Genomic DNA, 22,901 nt, shown 5'->3' with positions numbered 1-22,901 from the left:
CTTTCAACATCTCCAAGACAAAGTTGCAGCAATTCCCTACTACTGAGATTTATCTTCAGAGAGAAATGAGGGAGGAAAATCTCTCTCCTAAAAATGTATTTCTCCTGCATCTGTTTTGATGACCAACTGCTATCCAAGTCCTAGTATTCTTTTGGCTTCCTTCCTTGGAAATGCAGTGAGGTCTCTGTGGAGTTCGCCTTGGTTCCCCTCTCAGACAGCTGTGATTAATTCAGTGTTCAGGCTCTTGAGTTAATTCTCTCATTAGATCACTTTCCTTCTTCATGGAATGATTATTCCCACGGGAGAAATGAGAAAGACTAAAACAATATTGTGCTAGTATCTGACACACTGCATCCAGGATGTTTATTTTAAATCAAATTGCCTGGCATTGATCCAGATCTATGGCTTAAACACAAGAATCTTCTAAGTGGTGGGGAACTGTAGCCATGCATGTTGCACAACATTCCCTGCTTCACTGGAATTCCTCCAAACTTCCTGCTAGGTAAGTGTACCTAGAACACAAACCTCTCCACACAAGTAGGTCAGATGAGACAATCCTTTCATTGCTAGGGCATACTTTAAGGCTCAAAAAGGTTTTTTCCTTGTTTTATTATTTTTTATCACACACCAATCCCTTTTCTACCCAATGCTATTATGAAGGTGAAGCCTGGAGCACACAGTAGTGAAATATTGCCAGTGCTCCTGAAATCACAAGCCATTATCTGTGCATTACTCACTGGGAATGCCACATTCCCTCTGAAGGCTTCTGTAACTCAGAATTATTCCACACTTTTGCTGCCTGGCTCCCCAGGGCATGGCTGGTCATTGGAGAGTGCAACTGGATGCCAGCACAACCTGTGCTGCACCACCTTTTGTGGGATGTGAATACTCAGGAGAGTTTCTCAATCCCCACTTCAAAAGTGCTAAACCTCTCTGGACTGACAAGTCTGATACCAGGCTGTTACCTTAATGACACCTTTACCTCAAGCCACATTACAGTGAAAATAATAAATACTTAATTATTAATTTCAAAACAGACATAAAGCGTTCACAAAGACTTCTGAAAATGGAAGAGGAGAGGAGAGGAGAGGAGAGGAGAGGAGAGGAGAGGAGAGGAGAGGAGAGGAGAGGAGAGGAGAGGAGAGGAGAGGAGAGGAGAGGAGAGGAGAGGAGAGGAGAGGAGAGGAGAGGAGAGGAGAGGAGAGGAGAGGAGAGGAGAGGAGAGGAGAGGAGAGGAGAGGAGAGGAGAGGAGAGGAGAGGAGAGGAGAGGAGAGGAGAGAGAGATTTACAGCTTCCCAAGCCATAAATAGTTCATCTGAGAAATGGTTCAGCCATCATCACCTTGCTGGTAGTGTGAAAACTTTTTCACACAAGCCCTGTATTGTGGGGCTGCCTGTGCAGACAGTCTTTGGAGACCTCTCTTGCTCTCTGTGGGTCACTTTCAGTTCAGACCTCTACCCTACACACACATACACACATATGCATCAAGATTCATTAACCCTCACAGGAATGAAGGTAATAGCTCTTTGGGCCAAGCCCAAACCTGTCGAGAAAGAGTGTTCTCATGCCTGGCTTGAGTCTGGAAAATATGTTATCTCCCTGTGAAGTACAACCCACTGAGATAGGAAACATTCAGACCCTGAAGGGGTCTAAGCTTCTTTATCCACTGAAGTTTATGCATCACGTGAAAGCATAAGCTGACAACAGGTTTATGCAGGTATCTAATTAGAATATAGTGTCTGTTGCTCATTAGAGGTTTTTGGCTAAGTAGACAAACAAAATAAGCAGTTGTGATCTCCACCATTGGGGTAATAATGGTGTAAACCAATGTTGTTTTTGAGAAATACCTTACAAGTAGCCAGGGAGCCTCTTCTTCAGGCCGAGAGTGTGAAGTCCAGCAGCCTGCCTTGTCATATCCCTTCAAGGGGCTGCATCCCACAACAACCAACTGTGCATCCACAGACTGCTGATCTGTATCATTGCTTTGAGCATGCAATAGCATCCAGAGTAAATGAGACATCTGGGGAAAAGCTAGACCTTAACAGAGACAAAGTGTCTTGGAAGTGTTAAAGATGTAGCTTAGTACACTACAGATGCTTGTACTCCTCATGAACTCTTGGTAGTCCTGCACTTTTGCAATTTTGGCTTTCCTGGGAGAAGTTTGAGTTCAAATCCTCATGAAATTTAGGGAAGTGGAGTAAAAATGGTTGTGTCCTATGAAGATTTGGTGACCTCCACACCAAAAGACAAAGTAAACTCCTATCCATTTTGGTGAGGCTGTAGAACACCTCTCCTCAGATAGATCCAGTGCATTATAATATATGTAGTAACTACAGTGGGTAATTAGTAACAAAAATGGTAACTGCCTGTACCATTGAAAGGTTATAGCAGATGCCTTAGCACAGAGGGTAAAGTGAAGAGATGCCTTTTGCAACAGGAAGTGAATATTGCATACATTTCAACTGGGAAGAGAAATTAGACCTGGCACATTCTGGTTGCAATGGAAAGTGGCTCCCTTTCACAAAAGATCCCATGGGATTTGATGCACCTACAAATAGTCAAGGCCTAATTTTCATGTCTCCTCTGCAATAGGCAATTTAAGCAGCCAAGTATGGTAAGGGGTTTTAAGTCAAAATGGTTCCCAAAACTGCAGGTGTAATTGACAGGTTCTTAAAAGAAGCAGTCAGGTAAAACTGCACATGCAAATCAATTATTAACTCTTTTAAATTTTGGAGTGGGTGTTTGGTTGGTTTGGGGTTTTTTTAAGACTAAGTACTAGTGCTCTCCATCTATATCGAGTTCAGGGAAAACAAACAAACAAACAAACATAAATCATACTGTAAGAGAGGAGAGGTTCAGCATCCGCACAGGCAACACTTTTCAGCCTCCCGATTTTGTTAATGTTCCAATACAGCACCCTGCAGTCCCGGTTTTCTTAATGTTCCAATACATCTCCCTGTGGTAACAGCGGCACCTGCAGGATTCGGGAAAAGCAGCACAGACACCTCCCGCGGCTCCACAGAACATCATCCAGGCATCTGGAAAGGTTTTCCTGAGAACCCTTCAGCCAGGGAAATCTGAGCAGCCATGGGCCTCTGTGGGACAGGGGTTTTTCAAGAGAAAACCTGAACAGTTTTTTGTGAGAATCTTCTCATTGTTCCGGCAGGGTGGCAGCAGCACTTCTGTGCAGGTGTGGGCAGTGGGACACGCTGAGGAGCACAGGGCATGCCTTTTTTTGTCACCTGTCCTATATGACAGCATTCAGCTGGCTTATTGGCAAATATATTCTTTAAAGCCTATTATATTAAAATTGAAGGCATTTTTAATTTCTTCACTACTACTGCCATTCTTGGTGTTGGTTAATCAAAAGACCTCCCCATTACACGGTGCAATTTCACACTGCCAAAGGTACTGTCAGACTTATTCCTGAAAGTCCACAGCATGTTTTGGGAGATTCACAATAGTATGTGGGAGAAGTTTAGCTTCATCCTGTAGAGCTTCTGTGTGGCCACAGATGATGCCCACTAAGGTGGTGCTCTTTGCTGGGGGCAGAGCCATGAACAAAGCACAGTACAGGCCTTTGGGGCAAAATGAGCTCTCTCAGCAACGCTATTTTGTGTCTGTAAATTCGGCACTATGGTGTGAAATCCTAGTGCTGGCCAAGAGTCTAACAGCTGACATCAGCCAGCCAGCGAGCCACTGGCATTTAGGAGAATTCTAAGCCTTTTACTCACAGGCGGCTTCCGATGAATAAAATGTCAGCACGAGAGTGGTCTGGTTTCTTTTACTGATGCATCAAAGGAAAAAAAAAACCCAATGCATTTATTGGCCGAGCTTAAAATTTATACAGTTATATCAGCATGCATCCAACTATTTGTGCCTGCAGAAACCTTCTCTCTAGATCTGTTTTCTGTGGGTATTTTTTGAAGACCAATTTGAAATGTAATTACAATGTAATGCTGATGAAGAGAGAAACTAACAGCCCCCCGAGGGTATCATGATTCAGATTCTTTCCAGAAGTACATATAAAAGTTATTACAATGAAATGCAGAATCATGAGAAAAGCCAGAGGGGCCATGACCATCATAACTGTAGGCAGGCAGACGTGTTTTTCTTTCCCAGCCTCACAGTAAATAGATATGGAAGCCTTCCAAGTGGCTCTCTGCATTTTGCTCTGGCTGGGTGTTATGCTCCTGGAACAGTGGTGGAAAACTCCGGACGGATGTTTTTCTCTCAGAAATAGTTCCAGCTCTGCTGGACCCAGTGACTGGATGCATTTAACTCAGTATGTGATGTTCATTCCCCATCAGTGCTCAGGCATGCCATGACTCAGGGAATTACACAGACTAAGATGGAAGCACACTCTGCCTCAGGATCAGTGCTGATCCCAGCGACCCACATGGTGCTGCTACAGGACACTGATGAAACATCTGTCCTGGAGTGAAGAGGAAGGCCCACACGTGGCATGACATTATGGACAAAGGGGATGCTGGGATGCATCTGGCTGTCACGCTCCTGGAACAGTTGTGGAAAACTCAGGAGGGATGTTTTTCTCTCAGATCAGTGTCAGCTCTGACAGACACGGTGATCATGTGTGTTTACCTCAGTATGTATGCTCATGCCATCAACACTGCTCTGCTGCCACAGTCCCAGGCAGTGTCCCTGCCTCCCATCTCTACTGTTCCCTGGGCTGGTGGCAGCTGCAATTTCTCTCCAACGTAGCCATATTTCTCACTAGCACAGATTGAGGTGGACAGGGACCCAGTTCACCAGAACATGACTAAGACTGAGGGACAGAGGTTATGAAAGCAGTGACTAAGTGAATAACCTATTGTGGGACTGATTTTAACCACAAACAAGATTTTTACAGAGCAGGGAGCGAGCCCAAAGTGACCAAGAGGTGTCTGTAGGGTCTCCTTACTTTAAAATGGTCATTGAGTTGCTGGAAGATGCCTGGGGAAGGCAACGAGGCTGAAAACATGTCTCATGAAGAGCGGCTGAGGCAGCGGGGGGCTCTCAAGGACGCTCGGGGGGGACCTCACTGCTCTCTACAACTCCCTGGAAGGTTATAGTGAGGTGAGGGTCAGTCTCTTTCACTGTGCCTGCTGTGAGAGGACCAGAGGAAATGGCCTTCAGCTAAGGCAGGTGAGATTCAGATTACATGTACAGATTACTTTTTTTCTAAATTTCACTATTCGGCTGGTCAGGCGGTAGGTTACCCAGGGAAGTGGTGGAATCACCACCCGTGGAGGCATCTGTTTAAGAGGCATCTGGATCTGGAATTGGGTGATGTGGTTTAGCAGTTCAGGGGTTACAGGGGCAGAACTGGGTGGACCGTAGGAATTAATAATCTTAAAAGGTCTCTTCCAACCTTAATGATTCCGTGATTCCTGCGGGGCCTTACGGGGCCAGGCGGCAAATGAACAGACAAAGAAGCGGTCAGAGATACCAAAAGCAGCGCCGCGTCGAGGGCAGGGTACTCGGCACACACTGTGCCCTCACGGGGAGCCCTCACGGGGAGCCCTCACCGCACCCTCAGCACGCCCCGCCGCGGTGCCCGCCCCGTCCAGGCAGAGCCGCCTCGGCGGGGAGCGCGCCCCCCATCCCCGCGCGTGCGCCCGGGCGGGCGGAGCGAGGCGCGTGCGCGGCTCGAGGCCGGCGCCGGGGGTGCCGGGGCCGCAGCAGCGATGGCGGCGAGTGCCGGGACGGCCAAGAGCGGCTCCGGCTCCGGCTCCAGCTCCAGTTCCGAGCGGCATGCCCGCCTCCTCCTGGCCCAGATCAACCGGCTGCGCGCCGGACACAGCTTCTGCGACGTGAGGCTGGAGGTGGGCCCGGAGGCGTTCTCTGTGCACCGCCTGGTGCTGGCGGCCAGCAGCCCCTATTTCGCGGCGCTGTTCGCGGGCGGCATGAAGGAGTCCGGGCGGGACGTGGTGCGCATCGCGGGCGTGGAGGCGGACACCTTCCACACGCTGCTCGACTTCATCTACACAGGTGAGGGCTGGCGGGGGGACGAGGGGCGGGTGCCCGGCGGCCGCAGGCTGGAGCGGGGCCCCGCTGTGGTTTGGTGCCCGCAGGGGTGGTGAGCATCGCGGAGCACAACGTCCAGGAGCTCATCGTCGCCGCGGACATGCTGCAGCTCACCGAGGTGGTGGAACTCTGCTGCGAGTTCCTCAAGGGCCAGATAGACCCGCTGAACTGCATCGGCCTCTTCCAGTTCTCCGAGCAGATCGCCTGTCACGACTTGATGGAGTTCACCGAGAGCTACATCCACGCGCACTTCCTGGAGGTGCAGAGCGGGGAGGAGTTCCTGGCGCTCACCAAGGAGCAGCTCGTGAAGATCCTGCGGAGCGAGGACCTGAGCATCGAGGACGAGTACCAGGTTTTCACCGCAGCGATGCAATGGATACTGAAGGATGTGGGGAAAAGAAAGAAATATGTCGTAGAAGTACTGGAGCCTGTTCGATTCCCTCTGCTACCAGCGCAAAGGCTGTTAAAATACATAGAAAGTAAGTTAAAGGAAAGAAGGAATATCAGATGCATGTATGTGAGCAAACCATGTGTTGTTCAGAGTTACTGGGCTTTGAAGGGCTATTTTTTACATTAATAGCATGATGAGTGAAAATATTTATGGCAAAAAAACCTTCATCATTTAAAAAATAAGCACAGCTTACTTTAAAAACATGCTTTTGAAAACACCTTGTAAAAGTAAGCAACATTGATTTGCCTGCTGTTTTAGGAGAAGTTAGTAATTTTTCTGCAACTGAATTGCTTACAGTTTGTTACTTTTCACTGTGCTTCTTTTAAATTCTGCTCATTTTATTCTTACTGTGCTTATGTTGCTCTTGAAGGTATTCCAGATTTCAGTCTTCGGGTGGCCCTGCAAACTCTCTTGAAAGAATATTGTGAAGTCTCTAAGTCTCCCAAAGAGAACAAGGTCAGCAGTTTTCTGCAGGCTTCTAAAGGTCGTCCCCGGAGGAAAGCCAGGAAGTACCTTTATGCAGTAGGTTAGAATGTGGCTGTTTGAACCTTATAAAACAAATGAAGTAGTATCTCAGAATGCAGTACTGAAGGAGATACTCGAGATTTTTCTAACAATCAAAATATATAAAGATAGCAAAATGTTACATCATGGCTGAGTTGTAACTTTAGCTGCTTTGATTAGAATTGCATGGAAGTCCAGCAGTCGCATTTCTTGCAATTGTGACATGGCATTCAAAACCCAGATTTGCTGTTCAAAAATACCTTACCTCGAGTGGAAAGCTGAAAATCAGCAGAGGATTTACCCAGGGTTCACTGCTGGAATGGTGTATGCAAATTCATTGCATGTTTTGTTCTGATGGCTGAAGTTTACTCTGTGCAGGATACTTTGGTTCATATGATGGAATACTTGAAATTCTAAGTTTTCAGCAAAGCTGCACCTTTATATTGGAAGGGAACATGGACAGTACTACCAGCTTAGAGAGCAATGGCTGTTGGCTGATCCTTGTATTTTACTGAAAACATGAATTCTAGTATTTATAGTGTTATGACATCAGCTCAGCACAATTTCCATGACCCTCAAGGCAACCATTCTTCCTTGTATGGCGGAGAAATTAAGCTACATGGAAAAATCCAATTCATTCTAGAAGTGGCTAATGGCTGTTACTCTAATATTTTTAACAGTTTAGATACAGGAGCATGAGGATGAACAGGAAGCTCTTACTTGGCCTTTCCACTTACCTTGCAGGTGGGTACACCCGACTGCAAGGAGGACGCTGGAGTGACAGCAGAGCCCTCAGCTGTGTGGAACGATTTGACACCTTCAGCCACTACTGGACCACAGTGTCCTCTCTCCACCAGGCCCGGAGCGGGCTGGGGGTGGCTGTGGTGGGAGGAATGGTCTATGCCATTGGAGGTAACAGCTGAAATAAGCTTTCTTTCTTACATGAATGCTAGAGAACTCATGTATGGAGACTTTGAAATTTATTCTTCTTTTAAGTGGTTCTGAGGATAATATAGTTTTTAGGTGTAATAAAGGAATTGGGGTTCCTTAATTCTCTACTGTCACTGCTCTGTGAATGCCTATTAGGGATCCTGTGCTGGCCAGTTTTTACTAAGCTGTTCTCCCCTTATGGTATAGCTAATCACACATTACCATATAGACATGTACAGATCTACTCAGAGATGCTGGCTATTCTGTGGGCTTTGTGTACCACCACTAATGGAATTTCTTTTCTCATTTACAGTTTAGCAGAAGCCCATAGCATAAAAGGCTGTAGCATAGGATGGACCACTTGTGCACTTGTCTGTCTGGAAAGGCTCATTATGTCTGTTTGCACAAGGATGTGATGAGTAGCTCTACTAGCCCATCATGAAAGAATGCATAGGTAGACTGTTATTGTCACCACAGAGCTCATTCTTTGGTCTTGAAAATGCAGTCAGTTGTGCTGAGGAGTAAAACGTGCAGCAGTGGTTGTTTACCTCTCTGATGTTTTCAGTAACATTTCAGGGAAGGATTGATGAAAGTGTTTCCTAGTGATGATTCAGTTCTGGATATAAACGAAGCTTTTGCTACGTCTTGTATTCAAATGTTGCCTGTCCTGGAAGAAGTTAGAAGAATGTTTCCGTATCTGCAGTGCAAAACATTGCATTTCCCCTGACTCTTCTTGCTTTTATTATGCAGGTGAGGACAACTCAATGATATTTGACTGTACTGAATGTTATGATCCTGTCACTAAGCAATGGACAACTGTGGCTTCCATGAACCATCCCCGTTGTGCACTGGGAGTGTGCACATGCTATGGTGCTATCTATGCTTTGGGTGAGTTGTGGGGTTTTTCTAGGTGAAGTTGAAGATGTCAATTCTTAGAACTTGTACATTGATTTGATCTTAAATATTACATCTTAGTGATGCAAATTTGAGAAGTTAAGTTTTGAAAAACAGCTGTGTCCATAAGTATTAGCATATATACTAAATCTCTCTGGATTCAGTTTTTGTTTAATTATAATTTATTTCCATTGTAGACTGACTGCATGCTGATTTCAGAATTTGTCCTGGAACAGTCCACTGTATGTCTAAAAATGCAGCTAATACACAATTTCATGCCATTCAATTCCTTCCTGTGTTTACTGTGATTTGCAGGAGGCTGGATTGGAGCAGAGATTGGCAACACAATTGAAAGATTTGATCCTGAAGAGAATAGTTGGGATGTGGTGGGAAGCATGGCTAAGCCCCGTTACTGCTTTGGGTGTTGTGAAATGCAAGGTGAATATTGTTAAGTTTATATCCCTAAATAGTTCCAACAGCCATTGGATTTTGAAGCTTTATGTCTCAGTCATGAATTCTTACCTTTGTCTAGTACTGAGCTGTCAATCACACACTGAGGCGCTTGTGCCTGGCTTGTTTGTTACTCTAATGCTCTATTTTTAATTCTTCAGAATTCAAGGACTATGAAGTTCTCTCTTCTGCCTTTTATCCCATGAAAAGTTGCTGCCAGTATGGTTATGCAGCTCGTCTTTCAGCAGTTTCTGAAATTGTTCTTTCTGATACTGCTTTTATTTATCTTCCATATCTGGGTTTGCATGTTTTTCTTTATGACAATCTGAAGACTTGTCACAGGTTATTCTAAGACAGATGTGTTTAAATACTTGATCAATAAATGTGTTTACTAAGTATTTGATCCTGGCCAGGTCAGCAGTTGCAATCTTCTGAATTCCTTCCCCTGCACTTAATAATTTTTCGTTTTCCTCAGAGCTTCTAATGCTCAAGCCTCAAGCGGCTCATGCAAAAGCTTTATGTATTCTACTACTGAGTCAAAGAAGGATTTTTCTGTCATTCGTTAACCATCTTCATGTCAGGCTGAAACTTGTGTTGTGACAGTAATTTTCTGTCTGTATTTTGAAGCCTAAAAGAGGAGAAACTCTGTTTCTGCAGGTTTGATTTATGTCATTGGTGGTATCAGCAGCGAAGGAGTAGAGCTGCGTTCTGTTGAAGTCTACGACCCCATCTCTAAACGTTGGTCTGAGCTCGCTCCAATGGGCACCCGAAGAGCCTATCTTGGTGTAGCTGCTCTCAACGATTGTATCTATGCTGTGGGAGGCTGGAATGAATCCCAGGATGCACTTGCTAGTGTAGAAAGATACTCATTCGAAGAGGTATGGCAGAGTACTTTCTTTTCATAAATGCAGATTGCATCTGCTTTGTGTAAGATGCTACAGAGGTATCCTGCTTCCTTTCTTTAAAAAGAAAAAGCTGGAAATTCCATTTCTTTTTCACTGCTGGCTGGGTATCTTGAGTGAAACAAAGCTTTGGTGATCTCAGGGTCTGTCCTAAGTAGTTGTCATGGTTTAAGGATGCACAGATACACTGTAGTTTGGTAAATACTTCTTAGGGTTAAGATGAGAGGATAGATTCCCCCTCTGCAATAGAAAGCTCAATAATCTGAATAGAGAGAAAAAACTCATTGTAAAGTTAAGAGTTACCCTTTATTGCAAAATTTGAGGATCTTCTGCATCAAAAAGTAGTGGTATTTCAGCATTACTAGAAGATTAAAAATTTCTCGAGGCTGTTATTGCGCATGTTTTTACGATGCTCTTTGGAAGAGTAGCTACTCTTAAAAGCAAAACATTATCCCATGTGCCATCTGTTTTGCTTTTCAAATTGAATCTAGTTTTCCTGTTTCCCCCACCTCAAACTGTATGTACCATGCTCTATTTTAGAGACTGACTGCGTCTTGCAGTGACTGAAGGTGTGGTGTGCAGACAGTATGGTATCTGCTCTTTAGAGATTAACATAATTTGGACCCCTTGTGAGAGTGTTATCCTTCTAGTCTTGATAATCCTCTGGATACTGTACACATACCACATGGAAGCCTGTGAAGTGTATACATAGTGTTCTTTGTATATGTTTCAGTCTTTAAACACTAAAAGTTACTGTATCAGAATCAGGGCATGCCTTAAAGCTATTTCTTGATCTTTCACCTTTTGTTAGGAGAAGTGGGTTGAAGTTGCATCGATGAAGATCCCGAGAGCTGGTGTCTGTGTTGTGGCTGTGAATGGACTTCTCTATGCCTCAGGAGGCCGAGCTCCCAGTCCTGATTTTGCTGCTCCAGTAACCTCTGACTCTGTTGAGGTTTATAACCCTCACATGGACAGCTGGACTGAAATTGCCAACATGATCACCAGCCGCTGCGAAGGAGGCGTAGCTGTGCTGTAAAACACAAAACAGAAAGCTCATTCAAGGAATGAGTAAATTATGTCTCCTCAGATTTCCTGTTTCATTGGCCAGAAACCTTTTTTAACACAGGAGCTTCAGTGGAGAATTAGATCAGAGGGATTTTCCTGAGCAAAAGGAAAAGCCCTTCAAAGTCAATTGGCTTATCCAGTGTCTGTCCAGGAAGTATTCTGTTAAGAGGAATGCCTCTTATAACTGGATAAAGCTCACTGAAATAAATGGTGAATTTGCCCTGTAAAAATCTGAAGAAATAATTCCAATGTGTTAAGAGACATTAATCAGGTTGTTACTGAGCTGGTACTTTAGTCAGACTTGCAGTCTGAAAATGGGTTACTGTCAACAGGCAAGGAGTTACCTGTAGGTAAGATCAAGTGGGTGATTTGGATGGCATTAGTTCTTTTTCTGGCAGAAAACAAGGAAGAGAAGATAACAGACAGGAAAGACTTGGTGCCTCTACTTATGACCTTGATGCATTTAAGCCTCTTTTCTGTTGCTGGACATGGTGGGCATTAAATATGAATTGGATCTTTACTTTCTGGCCACTCCACAAATTTGAATGGTGAGTGGATGAGAATTTCCTGTTCTGGAAGGCTGTCCTCACAGTTCTAATAATGCTGTTCCACTTCAGCTCTGTCTTTTCTTCTCAGTGATGTCAGTGATGCCAGTAGAGCTCCTTTTTGTGTAAGCTCTGGTGAATTTTAAATGCAAATGCTATTCAATAGATTGGCTGTTCTGTTTAGGACTGCTCCTAGTATAAAAACACAGGAAAGGCTTTTGCCTCCCATATTTTTTTCCTCAGAGTCAAATGTGTTTTTATCCTTTGTGACACATGCTGAGACTTGGCAGTGAATACTTGCTGTTCTACAAGGCACATGCCTTCACCTTTACTACGTCTTCTATCCTGCCTCATCCAAATTTGAGCCAATGGAGCTTTTCGTGATAGAATTAGCTGCATTTAGCATTCAAGTGATGGTAACAGTGTGCTCTTAAGGAGTTTTTGTATTTAGCTTGGATATACTTAGTAAAACAATCCTACAAAAAATTTGGAGTTATTTCTAGATTAATTTAATTAACGTATTTAAAGTTGCTTTTTGCACACTGTGGCTGCATTTTCAGTGCAGCTGTGGATGATTTGGATGGAGTTTGAAGTGAGGCTGTTTGAATTTTGATAGACAGTGTTATTCTGGAACACAAAACCACAACTGGAATGTCACAAAACAGGACACCTGGTGCTGTGTAGACAAAGGAGTTCTTGAGGTCAATATCCCCTGTGTGAAATTAACAAAATAATTCCTTAGTAAATCCTCCAAGGGGAGTGTTGCAGGTACCTTAATAATGTAGGTACTAAAATCTAACATAGGCTTGGGCTAAAATACAGTAGATGATGGAGAATTTCTCTGATTATTCCATAATCTTGTGTGTGCTTTTACTTCAAGCTTTTACTGTATTCTTTTACGTCAAAGAATTTCTTATGTGTCTGAATTAATGGTTTGATATTTTTCAAGTATAAGCTTGTTTAAACTGTTTTTCATAATAAAATGCATTTTCAGGACTGGAATGCTCTTGAATAGGTTGCTTTCATAACTTAGTAAGCTATATGACTATCACTTTAATATAATAGGTCATTTTTTCTTGTTATTTGAAATCATATTTTCCAGTAGAACACTAGGGAAAGATTGGTTATAAGTGGTGACTGAGTGGTGGAAGTAACATGCTTCTGCAGTAAAATACTCATGTATTTCTCTTCTCAGTGTAAAACCACTCCAACTTTTTGGGAGTCTGTCTTGCCAGCTCTATTCAGCCCTCTGTGGGACAAAATTACAGGTAATATTTCTTGGTCTTTGTTCTTAATATTTCAGGATCCCTCTTGGAAACATTTGAGAAACACTACCTTAGCTGTATTTTATTAGTTTGGGAATTACAGGTTTACTTCTCATCCCTACCTGTAAACTTCCTGGTTTAATGGAGCTTAAGGGAATCTGAAGTTGTCTGAAGTTTCCTTCTCTAGGTTTTGTAACTGACTGTGTTGTGTTTGAATGAAACTTCAAAGCTGGTTGATTATCTGATCTCTGATCCTCAGCACCTCTTTTACCCAATCAAGACAAGAACAGGACTCCTCTTTGGACCCATCTTAAAAGATGCATGTCTAATTAAGAAGGAATAGAAAAACCATTTTTATTCACAAACTCAATTTTATTTCCTTTATGTTCAGAAAGCTCTGAAATATTGTTTAATAGGATACTTTCATAGTTCAGCATAGAGCAATTGATACCCATGATTGCTTCATATGTTAACATACAAATGTTAACAGATTTGCAAAAAGGGAGAGGCTGATGTACAGAGCTGCTCTTCAACAACATCATACAAGATGGTTCCATCTCCAGGACTGGCAGGTTTCTTAAACATCTGTTCTTTGAAGAATGAACAGGTAACAAATTTTAAGGGACAATATGTGCTTTATTTGGTGTAGAACAACAGTGAAGAATAGTATTTAACAGAACTATGAGGATTATCTAGTCCTAAGACCATGTGATGTCATTTTCAGCTTTCTTCCTGCACCTGACACTGTACTGAAATACTGCTGAAAAAAGCTTACAAGAAATATGCCCACATCCCATTTCATAGGTTTCTTGAGGAAGCTGACACAAAAAAGAAAATTAATTTGACTTAGGTTGTATCTTCCACTGTTCCACTAAATGATATGCTAGGAAGAATTAAGTACAGAGAGCATATGCTTCTGCAGTGGTTTCAGTAACAGACCCATCATGGAGGGTTTGCAGGCTACAAGTCCACTGGTACCTGTCTAAATATGTGGATTCTAAGGAGAGGGAAGACAAATGCTACTTTCAGCCCCATTATATAGGCACTAAGCATAAGTTGACAGTCCTTTAATTTAGGATGGCAGATCTTTATGGCTATGTCACATGCAGCTTCCTTTGCCGGGCAGCCCTAAATCCAAACAAAACCTAGGAACAGGTGGCCCAAATAGCCTTTTTAATTTCAGTAAGCCTGAGCAGGAATTTGACTTCTGGCACCTTGTCAGTGATACAAAGCTCCCCCTTCAGCCTTTCCACACTCCAGCACAGCAGCGGAATGACACATTTCAGGTGAGTGCTGACCTTGGCTTGCCATTGCAAACAAACCTCAGCTGTCCTTCCTTACCTGACACTGCACTGAGCACTTCCTCACACAGCAGTCCTAGAGATGTCCAGGCTGGATGGGACTTTGAGCAACCTGATCTAGTGGAAGATGTCCCTGTATACAGCAGATTGGAAGGAGACAATCTTTAAGGCCCCTTCCAACCCAAACCACTGTGATTTTCAGCGCCTTCTCTGAAAACAGGAGTGTAATCAGAGTCTTGTTCCACAACACAGCAACTGAGTAGAATGTGCTTTTGCTTAATTCTCTGCTACTTCCTTAAACACCAAACTAGAACTGCTTTCACCTTGTTATTGTTGTTTTCCCCACTTCAGAATATGATCACATATTACAGTCAAACCAGATGCTTTCATAGTTCAGCACAGAGCAATTCATACCCATGTAATTTTGAATCTGCATTCTAAATTCCTAGAGCAGCAACATCTCATTCAGGAGTGATTCTTTGTTCTACAGAAAAGGACAGACTCAAGCTTGCCTTGGAAGTAATTGCTATTTACAATCCTTCCCTCCTGAACTAGCTTCAAAATCAGTTGGAAAATCATTTTGCTTCAGGAATAACCATCTTGATCCCTGCCATCATAACACTTCTAAGCACAAATCAGTCTTTATTTCTCCTGGAACTCCATACAAATACCTTATTGGCAGATGATAGCTTTTCCCAGTTGATTTTTTAATTTGTGTTCTGTCATATTTTTCTTTCATCACTTTTCTCCCCTTCTAAGAAAGCTTTCAGTGCTACAGTGGCCACCAGGGATAATATCATCACAGTTGTTCCCACTGCCCTCAGTACTTTAAACCACCTGGGGTAAGTAGGAAGAAGGGAAATGTCATAATGCAGTGCTATCCCTAAGGCCAGCATGAGCATTACTGCTCCCTGAGTGACATCTTTGAAAAGCAAGGCTTGGCAGGCAAGCAGAGGAGGGACTGTGCCGTTGGCCAGGTTCAGCCAGTCTGGTTTGGCTGGGCTGTTTTCTGGGAGAGCAAACCCCCACCTCATTCCCCCTAGGAACGATGCCGTTGCAGCACCGTAGGCAACCTGAGCAAAGGCCAGCTGAGGGCAGTAGGTCCCCTGCATGACCATGGCCAGCGGCACGGCCACAAATGGAATTAGCCCCCCAAGGCTTAAGTAAAGGGCTGGCTTGGGAGAATCCTTCAGTGATTCCTGGCTTTTGTGCGATTCTGCCTCAGATTCTGCAGGTTTTTTCTTCTTGAAGATGGGGAGAGAGGTGTGAAAAGTCTGGAGCTTGGTTGTGTAAACTGATGCTGGTTTGATGCTCAGAGATGTTGAGAGAGGACACACATCTCTCTGCAGCCGGAGGGCCAAGGACGACCAGGTTGTCATATTCTTCCCATAGATCAGCAGACTGGGACCAGTTAACTTCTGCAGCTGCAAGCACAAAACTTGTTCTGAACACTGCACAGTGTAGGCTTACAGATCTGCAAGTACCTAAACTACCTACTGACTTGCACCAAGTGGTTTTCCAGGTCAGGTCACACCACAGCTGTCCTTGCTTTTGAATTTCAAGTGGTTTTAACTAAACTAATGAAGTGACCCAATGCAGCTGATGAAGAGTAACTGGGCTCTCTACAGTACACAAGCAAAGCTTACTCAGTGCCCACCTATCCCTCCCCACATACATGCATTCTCTAGGCACTTTAAAGATACATCAGTCCTTTTCAGAATAAAATATAAAATAGTTTCATAGAGAAGCAGGATAAGGTCACCCCAGAAACCTCACTACTCCATCAAGAAGTGATAGGAAAAAAAGACTTTGAAACAATAAAACTTAATTTTGTAAAAGAAATAGCTTTGCCTAAAAGTGCTGTAGAAACTGAACTATTCCAGAAAAGCTAAGTGATAAACTCCAACTTGAAAGCCACCTTTTTTTTCAAAACTGCAGTCCTATAATTTTCTATTTTACTTTTAAATAAAATCAGCAAAAAAAGCCTTCAGTAACTTACTTTGAAAGGTGTGTTGAAGCAGCATCGTTGTATTAGAGGAAACATATTTGTTTTGTCAATGTCCTAAAATAGAAAAAATCAGGAGAAGGTCTGAAACTGATGAATCAGAGTCGGATGCTCAAAATTCAGTCACAATCTACATTTATCAAATATAAGTCTTACAAGTTTATATAAAGAGATATATGTATATATATTACATACGTACTCGATCAGTACTTGCCCACCGCAGAATACTTAGTTTCAAGCAGCTTTATAAACTGAAATACTAAAGTTTTATTAACTGTTGCAAGAACAATTTCTAGTTAAAGAACTGAGTATCAGGGAACAGGTGATGGCTTCCCGTTCATGGACCATCTCCTCTTAAGGGATAAATGGCTGCAAAAGGCTTATAAAGGAGCAATTCCTCACACGCGGAAAAGGTGATTATTAATAAAAAAAAAGGAGTGGAAAAGCCACCCCATCCAAGGTGCAAATAAGCTCCCTGCCGGGGTACGACACTCACCGGGGGAAGTGGGCAGCTCGCCCTGGATTTGACTTCCCGGTTCTGCTGCACCGGGAGAGAAAGGCGGCTCCACACAGCCAAACTCCCCTGACGGAGGGCGAAGGGAGCGGAGAATATATGTGTATTCCAGAGGGAGGAGGGGCCGCTCTGCCCCGGGGACCGGGCAGGACTCAGCGGGCGCTGCCGCCGCCCCGGACCAGCTCGCTGAGGCTGCTTCCGGTGCCACCATAAGCGCTCCGACGGCGCCCGGTGCTTAGCACTACCAGTCCGGGCGGGAACCGGCGCGGCCCATCGTGTTCCACCGGGCCGGGGAAGGGCCCACAGAGAGGATACCGGGGGCAGCAGCACCCGTCACTCTCAGCCCGAGGACCGCGGTTGGTGTGGCAGAGAAGCGACACGGTCCTCTCCTGCCCGTGGGACAGAACCTCTCCTAGGGAGCAGCGTGGCCGTGGCCGTTCTTGCTTTCTGTCTTCCGGCAGCGCCGCATCGGGAAAGCCTTTCACAGACGGACTACAAATCCCAATCCGCCCTGCGGCGCGCCGCCCGCCTATGTGCACAGCGGAGATGGCGGGTAGTCTCCTGGGACGCGTAGTCTGCGACTGCTTCCGACAGGCGGTGACGGGGGTGGCGCGAGCCACCGCCTCTGATTGGTGGGGCGGGAGGCGCGGGGACCGGGACGGGGGCAGGGAAGCGGAGCCGGGGGGCGTGTCCCTTCCGCGTGCTAGGCCCCGCCCCGCGCGCGCGCGGGCCCCGCCCCCTCCGGCCCCCGGCCGGGCAGGGCTGGGCGGCCATTTTGGGCAGAGCTTTGTTATGGTTGTGGGGCCGCCGGAGCCGCGCCAGGGCCCGCCCGGTGAGTGCGGCCCCCGCGCCGCCCCCGCCGCGCCCCCCCGCGCCCCCCGCGCCTTCACCAGGCCCCTGCCGCCCCCAAGCCCGCCCCGCCGTTCCTCGCGGCACCGCGGGCTCGGTGCGGCCCGGGAGCGGCCTCCCGCCAGGCCGGGCCCCCTTTCTCCCCCCCCACCCCCCCACCTCCCCCCCCGGCGCTCGGTCCCGCGGCCGCGGCGGCTCCGTGGGGGGGCAGCGCGAGGTCCCCACGGGCAGGGCCGGGCCGGGGTGGGCGGCGGGGGGCCGGGGCTCAGCGGTTTATTGTTTCCTGTTCAGCCGGGAAGTTGGTAGCGCTGACACTGCTGGAGCTGAGCTCCTGTCATGGGGCCGTCCGTGAGCGGGACGGGAGGGGCGGGCAGGGGCGGCGGGTGAGTCCCGGGGGCCGGGAAGGGGCGACCCCGCTGTCGCTGGAAACGAAACCGGGCGGCCCGGCCGTTTCCCTTCAGCTCCTCCCGGGCCGCGCTTCCCGGCTGCCCCCGGCGGGAAGGGGCGGTCGGCGCCCGGCAGTGACACGTGTGCTGCGGGCAGCCGGGGCTCGGCTCGCTCTGCCCGCTGCCAGCGAGGCTGGGAAACTTGTCAGGTGCTGCTCGGTGTCTGCTCGTAGGGAAACAGCGCTTGGCCCGAGCGTGAGGCGGCTCTTTCCGGCGTGACAGTTTTTTCCGTGTGTCCGGTGTGCTTTATGCCCCCTTGGCCTAAGGGGGGTTGTGTGGTTTAACTTAAAGGGCTGGGGCTGGACTTGATCAGAACGCGCCTACCGTGTCAAATAGAGACGTTTAAGACTTTAAATTCAGTTCAGTTTAGTAACGAGCTGTTTTGGAACGATTTTAGAGCAGTCAGTGGGTGTCTGCACAAGTTACGAGTTTTTAAACAGCTTTAGAGGAACAGTAGCTATTTAAATTCTTACAAGTAATGGTGGAGTGGTTTAAGAGTGTTGCTTAAAGATCTTTTTATATTAACATGACCAGGTAGGTCAGCCTGCCTTTCCCCGCCCCCGAGCTGTGAGTGACACAAGCGTTAGTAATGTTGATAATACTCTGAAGCGTTGCAAGTGCCTGAGCAAAGTGTGGAAATAGCAAAGAGGGGGAATGGAGATAACAGCTGAGATAATTGGAGCGCCATCAAAGCTGAGTTTACTGTAGAGTTGACATTGCTTCTATAAAAATGTTAGGTGGTTATGAAAAAAGCTTATGCAAATGTTACTTCATGAATGAATATGGCTGGTATTTCAGTAAAAGGTTCCCTGTGCTTATCCATTTGGAGACCGGTATTTCAAACTTCCACTTTCTGACTCAGGAAGGAAACAGGTGTAGAGCAATGGTAGGAACAAATAAAATTCCCAGATTTAAAAGGAGCAGATTTTCCTCTTGCACTCTTTGACATAATTTCTGGAGGTAAGTCCCTTTAAGCAGAACTTAGTAAAAGTTTTGTATTTAGAATAGAAAGGCTTCAGGTGATACTTCCTTATGGTGTTGGGGTTTTTTTACAGCTATTTCTAGGGAAGTGCAGCAGGCCTCTGCATTTTATATTCATCTGGTTTATAGCCTTAATCCTATATGACACACAAGTTTCCATTGCAGATATCATACGAGGACCTAAAGTGAAAATATGCAGGGAACAGATGGCATTTAAAAAAACGCAAATCCTGTTTTTTCTGCAGTGTCTCAGAAATATGAGGAGCAGAAGGCAGATGTGAAATACAACAAATCAAGTGGAAGTGCATACTTTCCGAATGTTTGGGAAAAATCTTTACTTTGAGAATATTTACAGGGTATGGTCACCTTGTCTCACATATGTGACTGCTGCATGGTGTTACTGAATCTTGACGTTCCTGTTTTAAATTAGGAAATTAAGTCACTACAGGAAAAATAATATTCACTAGTATTTTCATTAAATGGAAACAGTATTTCAGGAGTTGTGGGATCCTTATTTTAATACAGAAAATGCTGTGGTTAGATCTGTGAATTTCTTCAGGAGTATGGGGTGTCAGATAATGTAGTTCTTGCCTTTACAGAGTGAAGAAAAACTATTGGCTCAAGAGTTAAAGTTACCTTTTTTTTTTTCTTCAGTGTTACAAGTTGTTTGAAGTTAGTTGTGTAACTGCTGAATTGATTTAGCTGTGAAGTGTACTCCTGGGTGTGCTTTGTTTGTTTGTCTGTAGGAACAGATTTGGAAAAGGGCTGACCCTGTTGAGTAGAACTGAAGCTTGAAAGCACCTCTCTCCTGCAGAGTGCTGGCTGTGCTTGCATGGACACAACTTTTCCTTCCAGCTCCATAGAAACCAGAGGGTGATTGTTGCTCGAACTTATCCAGGGACAGGTCATACTTACTGGATTTTGCAGTTGATAAGATAGTGTATGTACCAGGAAGTTTTTCTGGAATTTTAAAGTTTTATGTTAATTTATTTGTAGAAGCAGGAGTGGTTTAGTTTTGGTTCTGCAAACTCAGCAATGTAAGTAGATGTTTTACTGTCACTGACGTAGTGACCAGGATGCCAACTAAATCATGTGTGGCTTTTATTTCAGCAAGAGGAATTGAAGTCCATGTTCTCTTTGCTCGTCAGATTTGATGAAAAGCAGTGAAGTTGGCAGAAACGTGGTCCTTCATGAAAGCCAGGATGTTAACTTGCGTGCTGTAACTTTATATGTTCCTATGAAAATATGCCAAACTTTAATGAGTTACTGTATGGTCAGAACATAAATTTATGTTTTTGGGAGTGGATTTCGGTAGAGATTGATAGTGGCTAAATGTCCACTGCCCTATACATGTGTGTGAAAACACTGTGCAGTCCTAAAAGTTCTAAGTTAGACAGGGCTGTGAGTGTGACAGTAAGCAGGGAGGGAAGCATTTTGGCTTAATTGATCATACATATTAGTGATCAGGTTGTATCACTCCAAACTGGAAATTCTTGATTAGAGTGTGCAGCTCATTTTCTAGCTGGTCTTCTAAAGTTAGGAGGAGAATTTTCACACTTTATGCTACCTAGACCTTTCTATAATTAAACAGCAAACAGTTTTGCAAAGTGTTGGTGTATGCAGTTCTATAATATGACTAATCTGAAATAGTTGCACTTCCAAGGTCTGGCTTAACAAAAATGCTTTGAACCAGTGCAGCCAAACATAACTGAGGTTTTCTGCAATAAATGATGCTCAGAAAGAAATATTTTGCAGCATGTGACCTTGTGCCTCAGGGACTGTGGTACATTAGGGAGTTCACCAGGAGCAAAAGAAGTTCTAGGACTTACAGACATTCTAGCAAAAATGCCAGTGTTGATTTTTTTTCTCCTTGAATCTTGTGATCATTTCCAGTTCAGTGTTTTGCATAGTTGAATCCTCCACACTGGGAGGAGGATCACAGCTCTGTGGTGTGATGTTAGTGGCTCTTGATAAGAAAGTATGTGTATAATGTTGTCTAAATGTCCCTGGTTTTAAGAATCCACCTTTTTCAATACAAGAAGAAATTACAATTTTTAATTCAAGTTTTATATTTGGTGTCTCTTCTAGGTTCTGGTTATCTGTGTCACCCCCTCCCCGTAGTGTAGTTGCAACATACGGAGTATGTAGCAATGAGTGACACTCTCTTGGAATTTTTTGTTCTTCTGTTTGTGATGAACAACTGATTTGTAAATAAAGGACTGACTCTGCCAGGGAGGTATATGGTATTATTCTGGGCATAGAAATTATTGGTATTCACAAAGTTGCTGGTGAAGGTGTGTGGTTAAGATTACAACAGGTCTCCAGCCTTTCAGCAGAGAGGTGTGTTTTGCCATTGTGTTACAATGTGTCATTCATCATCAAGGGATTAATCAGGACTCAGGTGAGATGATCTGAAAAGACCTTTGATGTTAATCTTAAAGAAACTCAGCAAGGATCTCTCATCCTGAAAATATTAAATGTGTTAGTTTGACTGTTAGTTTGGGAAAACTGTCTTTTCTCTACTTTGAACTCCAGTTAAAAGTAGATAAATGGGTTAATGATAACTTCAGTGTCTTCAAGTTGACTGGGCCTTCTGGAATGTATCCTCTAGTATTTAGGGAGCTGAGAGCCTGTGGGGGTGGGAAAAGTTCCAGAATGCTGGAGAGTGGAGGAGCATTTTCCTTCCTAACATCTAGAAAAAAGACAGGACCTGGGTATGTCCGAGGGAAGGGTGTTCACATCAGGGAGTTTGTCCTGCATCACGTACTTTTTGGTGGTTTCACTTTGCTGTATTGCAGTTATGTTCTCACTGAACACACAGATAATGTGATCCTGACAAATTCAATAAATGTTCTGAAAACAATAGCTTTGGATTCAGCCATTTTGGTGTAGATGGGTTCAAATTACTGTGTTTTGGTGTACTGCCTACACAGACAAGTAGCAGCTGGCAGGGAAGCAGTTCTGTGGGGGAGTATCCTGGGGGTTGTAATGGTTCCTAAATTATCATGAGTCAGCAGCATCACTGTCATGAAAATTCACTTGTCATACTTGAACATATAGAAGCGTTTTAAATAAGTCAACGAAGCAGTTTCTCCATTCTGCTGAGGAATGGTAGGTCTTCAGCAGGAACTATCTTACTCAGTTTGGGATAATGTGATACTTGGGAAAGTTATGGCTGTGTAACAAGATCTGCAAAGAAAATAAAGTCTGTGAAAGAGAGAAACCATAAGTAAGGACTGGGAAAAAAATGATTGCTTAGCTCTACAGTGTATTTATGTTTTTACATCATGTTTCATCAGACATAAATAGGTGATACATAAAGCAGCTTTTAAAAGTTACCTGCAGGTATAACTGGGAGGCAGCTCTGACATCCTGTCACTGCCTGTGAGCTGTCACATTTGGTAGGTGGGTCACGTCAGTTTTTTCATTATTGGTGCTTTGAACTTGAAAGCTTGATCTTTGTCAGTAAAATTTGACTGGTTGACGGTGGGTTGTTTGGTTTTGGTTTTGTTTTTTTTTTCAAAGCATGGCTACATTTGATCCCAGAATATGGTAGTGGATCCTTTTTCTGCTGCCAAACAGTGCTGGGATACAGGGTGGTCTGTGGGACTTCCCCAGGGCAGCAGGGGGGGAAACTGCTAAAATTGCCTTTCAGTCAGGGACTACTGAAGTTTTGGTCTGAAGAAAATATTTCTTAAAAAGTATCTGCAAGGATAGTTTAGTCAGGTTTACCTATCCATCATCGATAAAACAAGCGGTTATGAGTTGAAA

At 44.6% G+C, this 22,901-nt stretch overlaps 3 protein-coding genes across 3 annotated transcripts in view; 2 read left to right on the top strand and 1 right to left on the bottom strand.

Annotated features, from left to right (window-relative positions):
* The first annotated feature begins 5,669 nt into the window (after positions 1-5,669).
* IPP (intracisternal A particle-promoted polypeptide) lies at positions 5,670-12,771 on the top strand. The gene is made up of 8 exons (XM_062497502.1): positions 5,670-5,992; positions 6,076-6,507; positions 6,850-7,005; positions 7,728-7,895; positions 8,664-8,801; positions 9,123-9,245; positions 9,915-10,135; positions 10,971-12,771. Exons 1-8 carry the CDS (start codon positions 5,689-5,691, stop codon positions 11,193-11,195), a joined length of 1,767 nt encoding a protein of 588 aa, XP_062353486.1. The 5' UTR covers positions 5,670-5,688; the 3' UTR covers positions 11,196-12,771.
* A 666-nt stretch (positions 12,772-13,437) lies between these two features.
* Positions 13,438-17,016, bottom strand: TMEM69 (transmembrane protein 69). Its single transcript, XM_062497374.1, has 3 exons — positions 16,837-17,016; positions 16,335-16,397; positions 13,438-15,759 (listed from the first exon to the last, which is right to left on the bottom strand). The coding sequence occupies exons 2-3, from the start codon at positions 16,377-16,379 to the stop codon at positions 15,058-15,060; spliced, it is 747 nt and encodes a 248-aa protein (XP_062353358.1). The 5' UTR covers positions 16,380-16,397; positions 16,837-17,016; the 3' UTR covers positions 13,438-15,057.
* Positions 17,017-17,601: 585 nt separating this feature from the next.
* GPBP1L1 (GC-rich promoter binding protein 1 like 1) overlaps positions 17,602-22,901 on the top strand; it is a 30,937-nt gene continuing 25,637 nt past the window's right edge. Inside the window, exon 1 of the mRNA XM_062497911.1 lies at positions 17,602-17,686. The gene's annotated coding sequence lies outside the window, so the exon portion shown is untranslated. The remainder of the gene's footprint in view (positions 17,687-22,901) is intronic.

The sequence above is a fragment of the Cinclus cinclus genome, chromosome 8 (assembly GCF_963662255.1).
Source record: "Cinclus cinclus chromosome 8, bCinCin1.1, whole genome shotgun sequence".
NCBI classification, from domain to species: domain Eukaryota; kingdom Metazoa; phylum Chordata; class Aves; order Passeriformes; family Cinclidae; genus Cinclus; species Cinclus cinclus.
Note: the sequence above shows the minus strand (reverse complement) of the source record. Positions and strands in the feature narration are given on the sequence as shown.

Coding starts and splice junctions, on each gene's coding strand:
- TMEM69 (XM_062497374.1), bottom strand. CDS start 16,379: ATGTTTCCTCTAATACAACGATGCTGCTTCAACACACCTTTCAAA. Junction 15,760..16,334: donor GCTTCAACACACCTTTCAAA/GTAAGTTACTGA, acceptor TTGTGCTTGCAG/CTGCAGAAGTTAACTGGTCC.
- IPP (XM_062497502.1), top strand. CDS start 5,689: ATGGCGGCGAGTGCCGGGACGGCCAAGAGCGGCTCCGGCTCCGGCTCC. Junction 5,993..6,075: donor GCTCGACTTCATCTACACAG/GTGAGGGCTGGC, acceptor TGGTGCCCGCAG/GGGTGGTGAGCATCGCGGAG. Junction 8,802..9,122: donor TGGTGCTATCTATGCTTTGG/GTGAGTTGTGGG, acceptor TGTGATTTGCAG/GAGGCTGGATTGGAGCAGAG.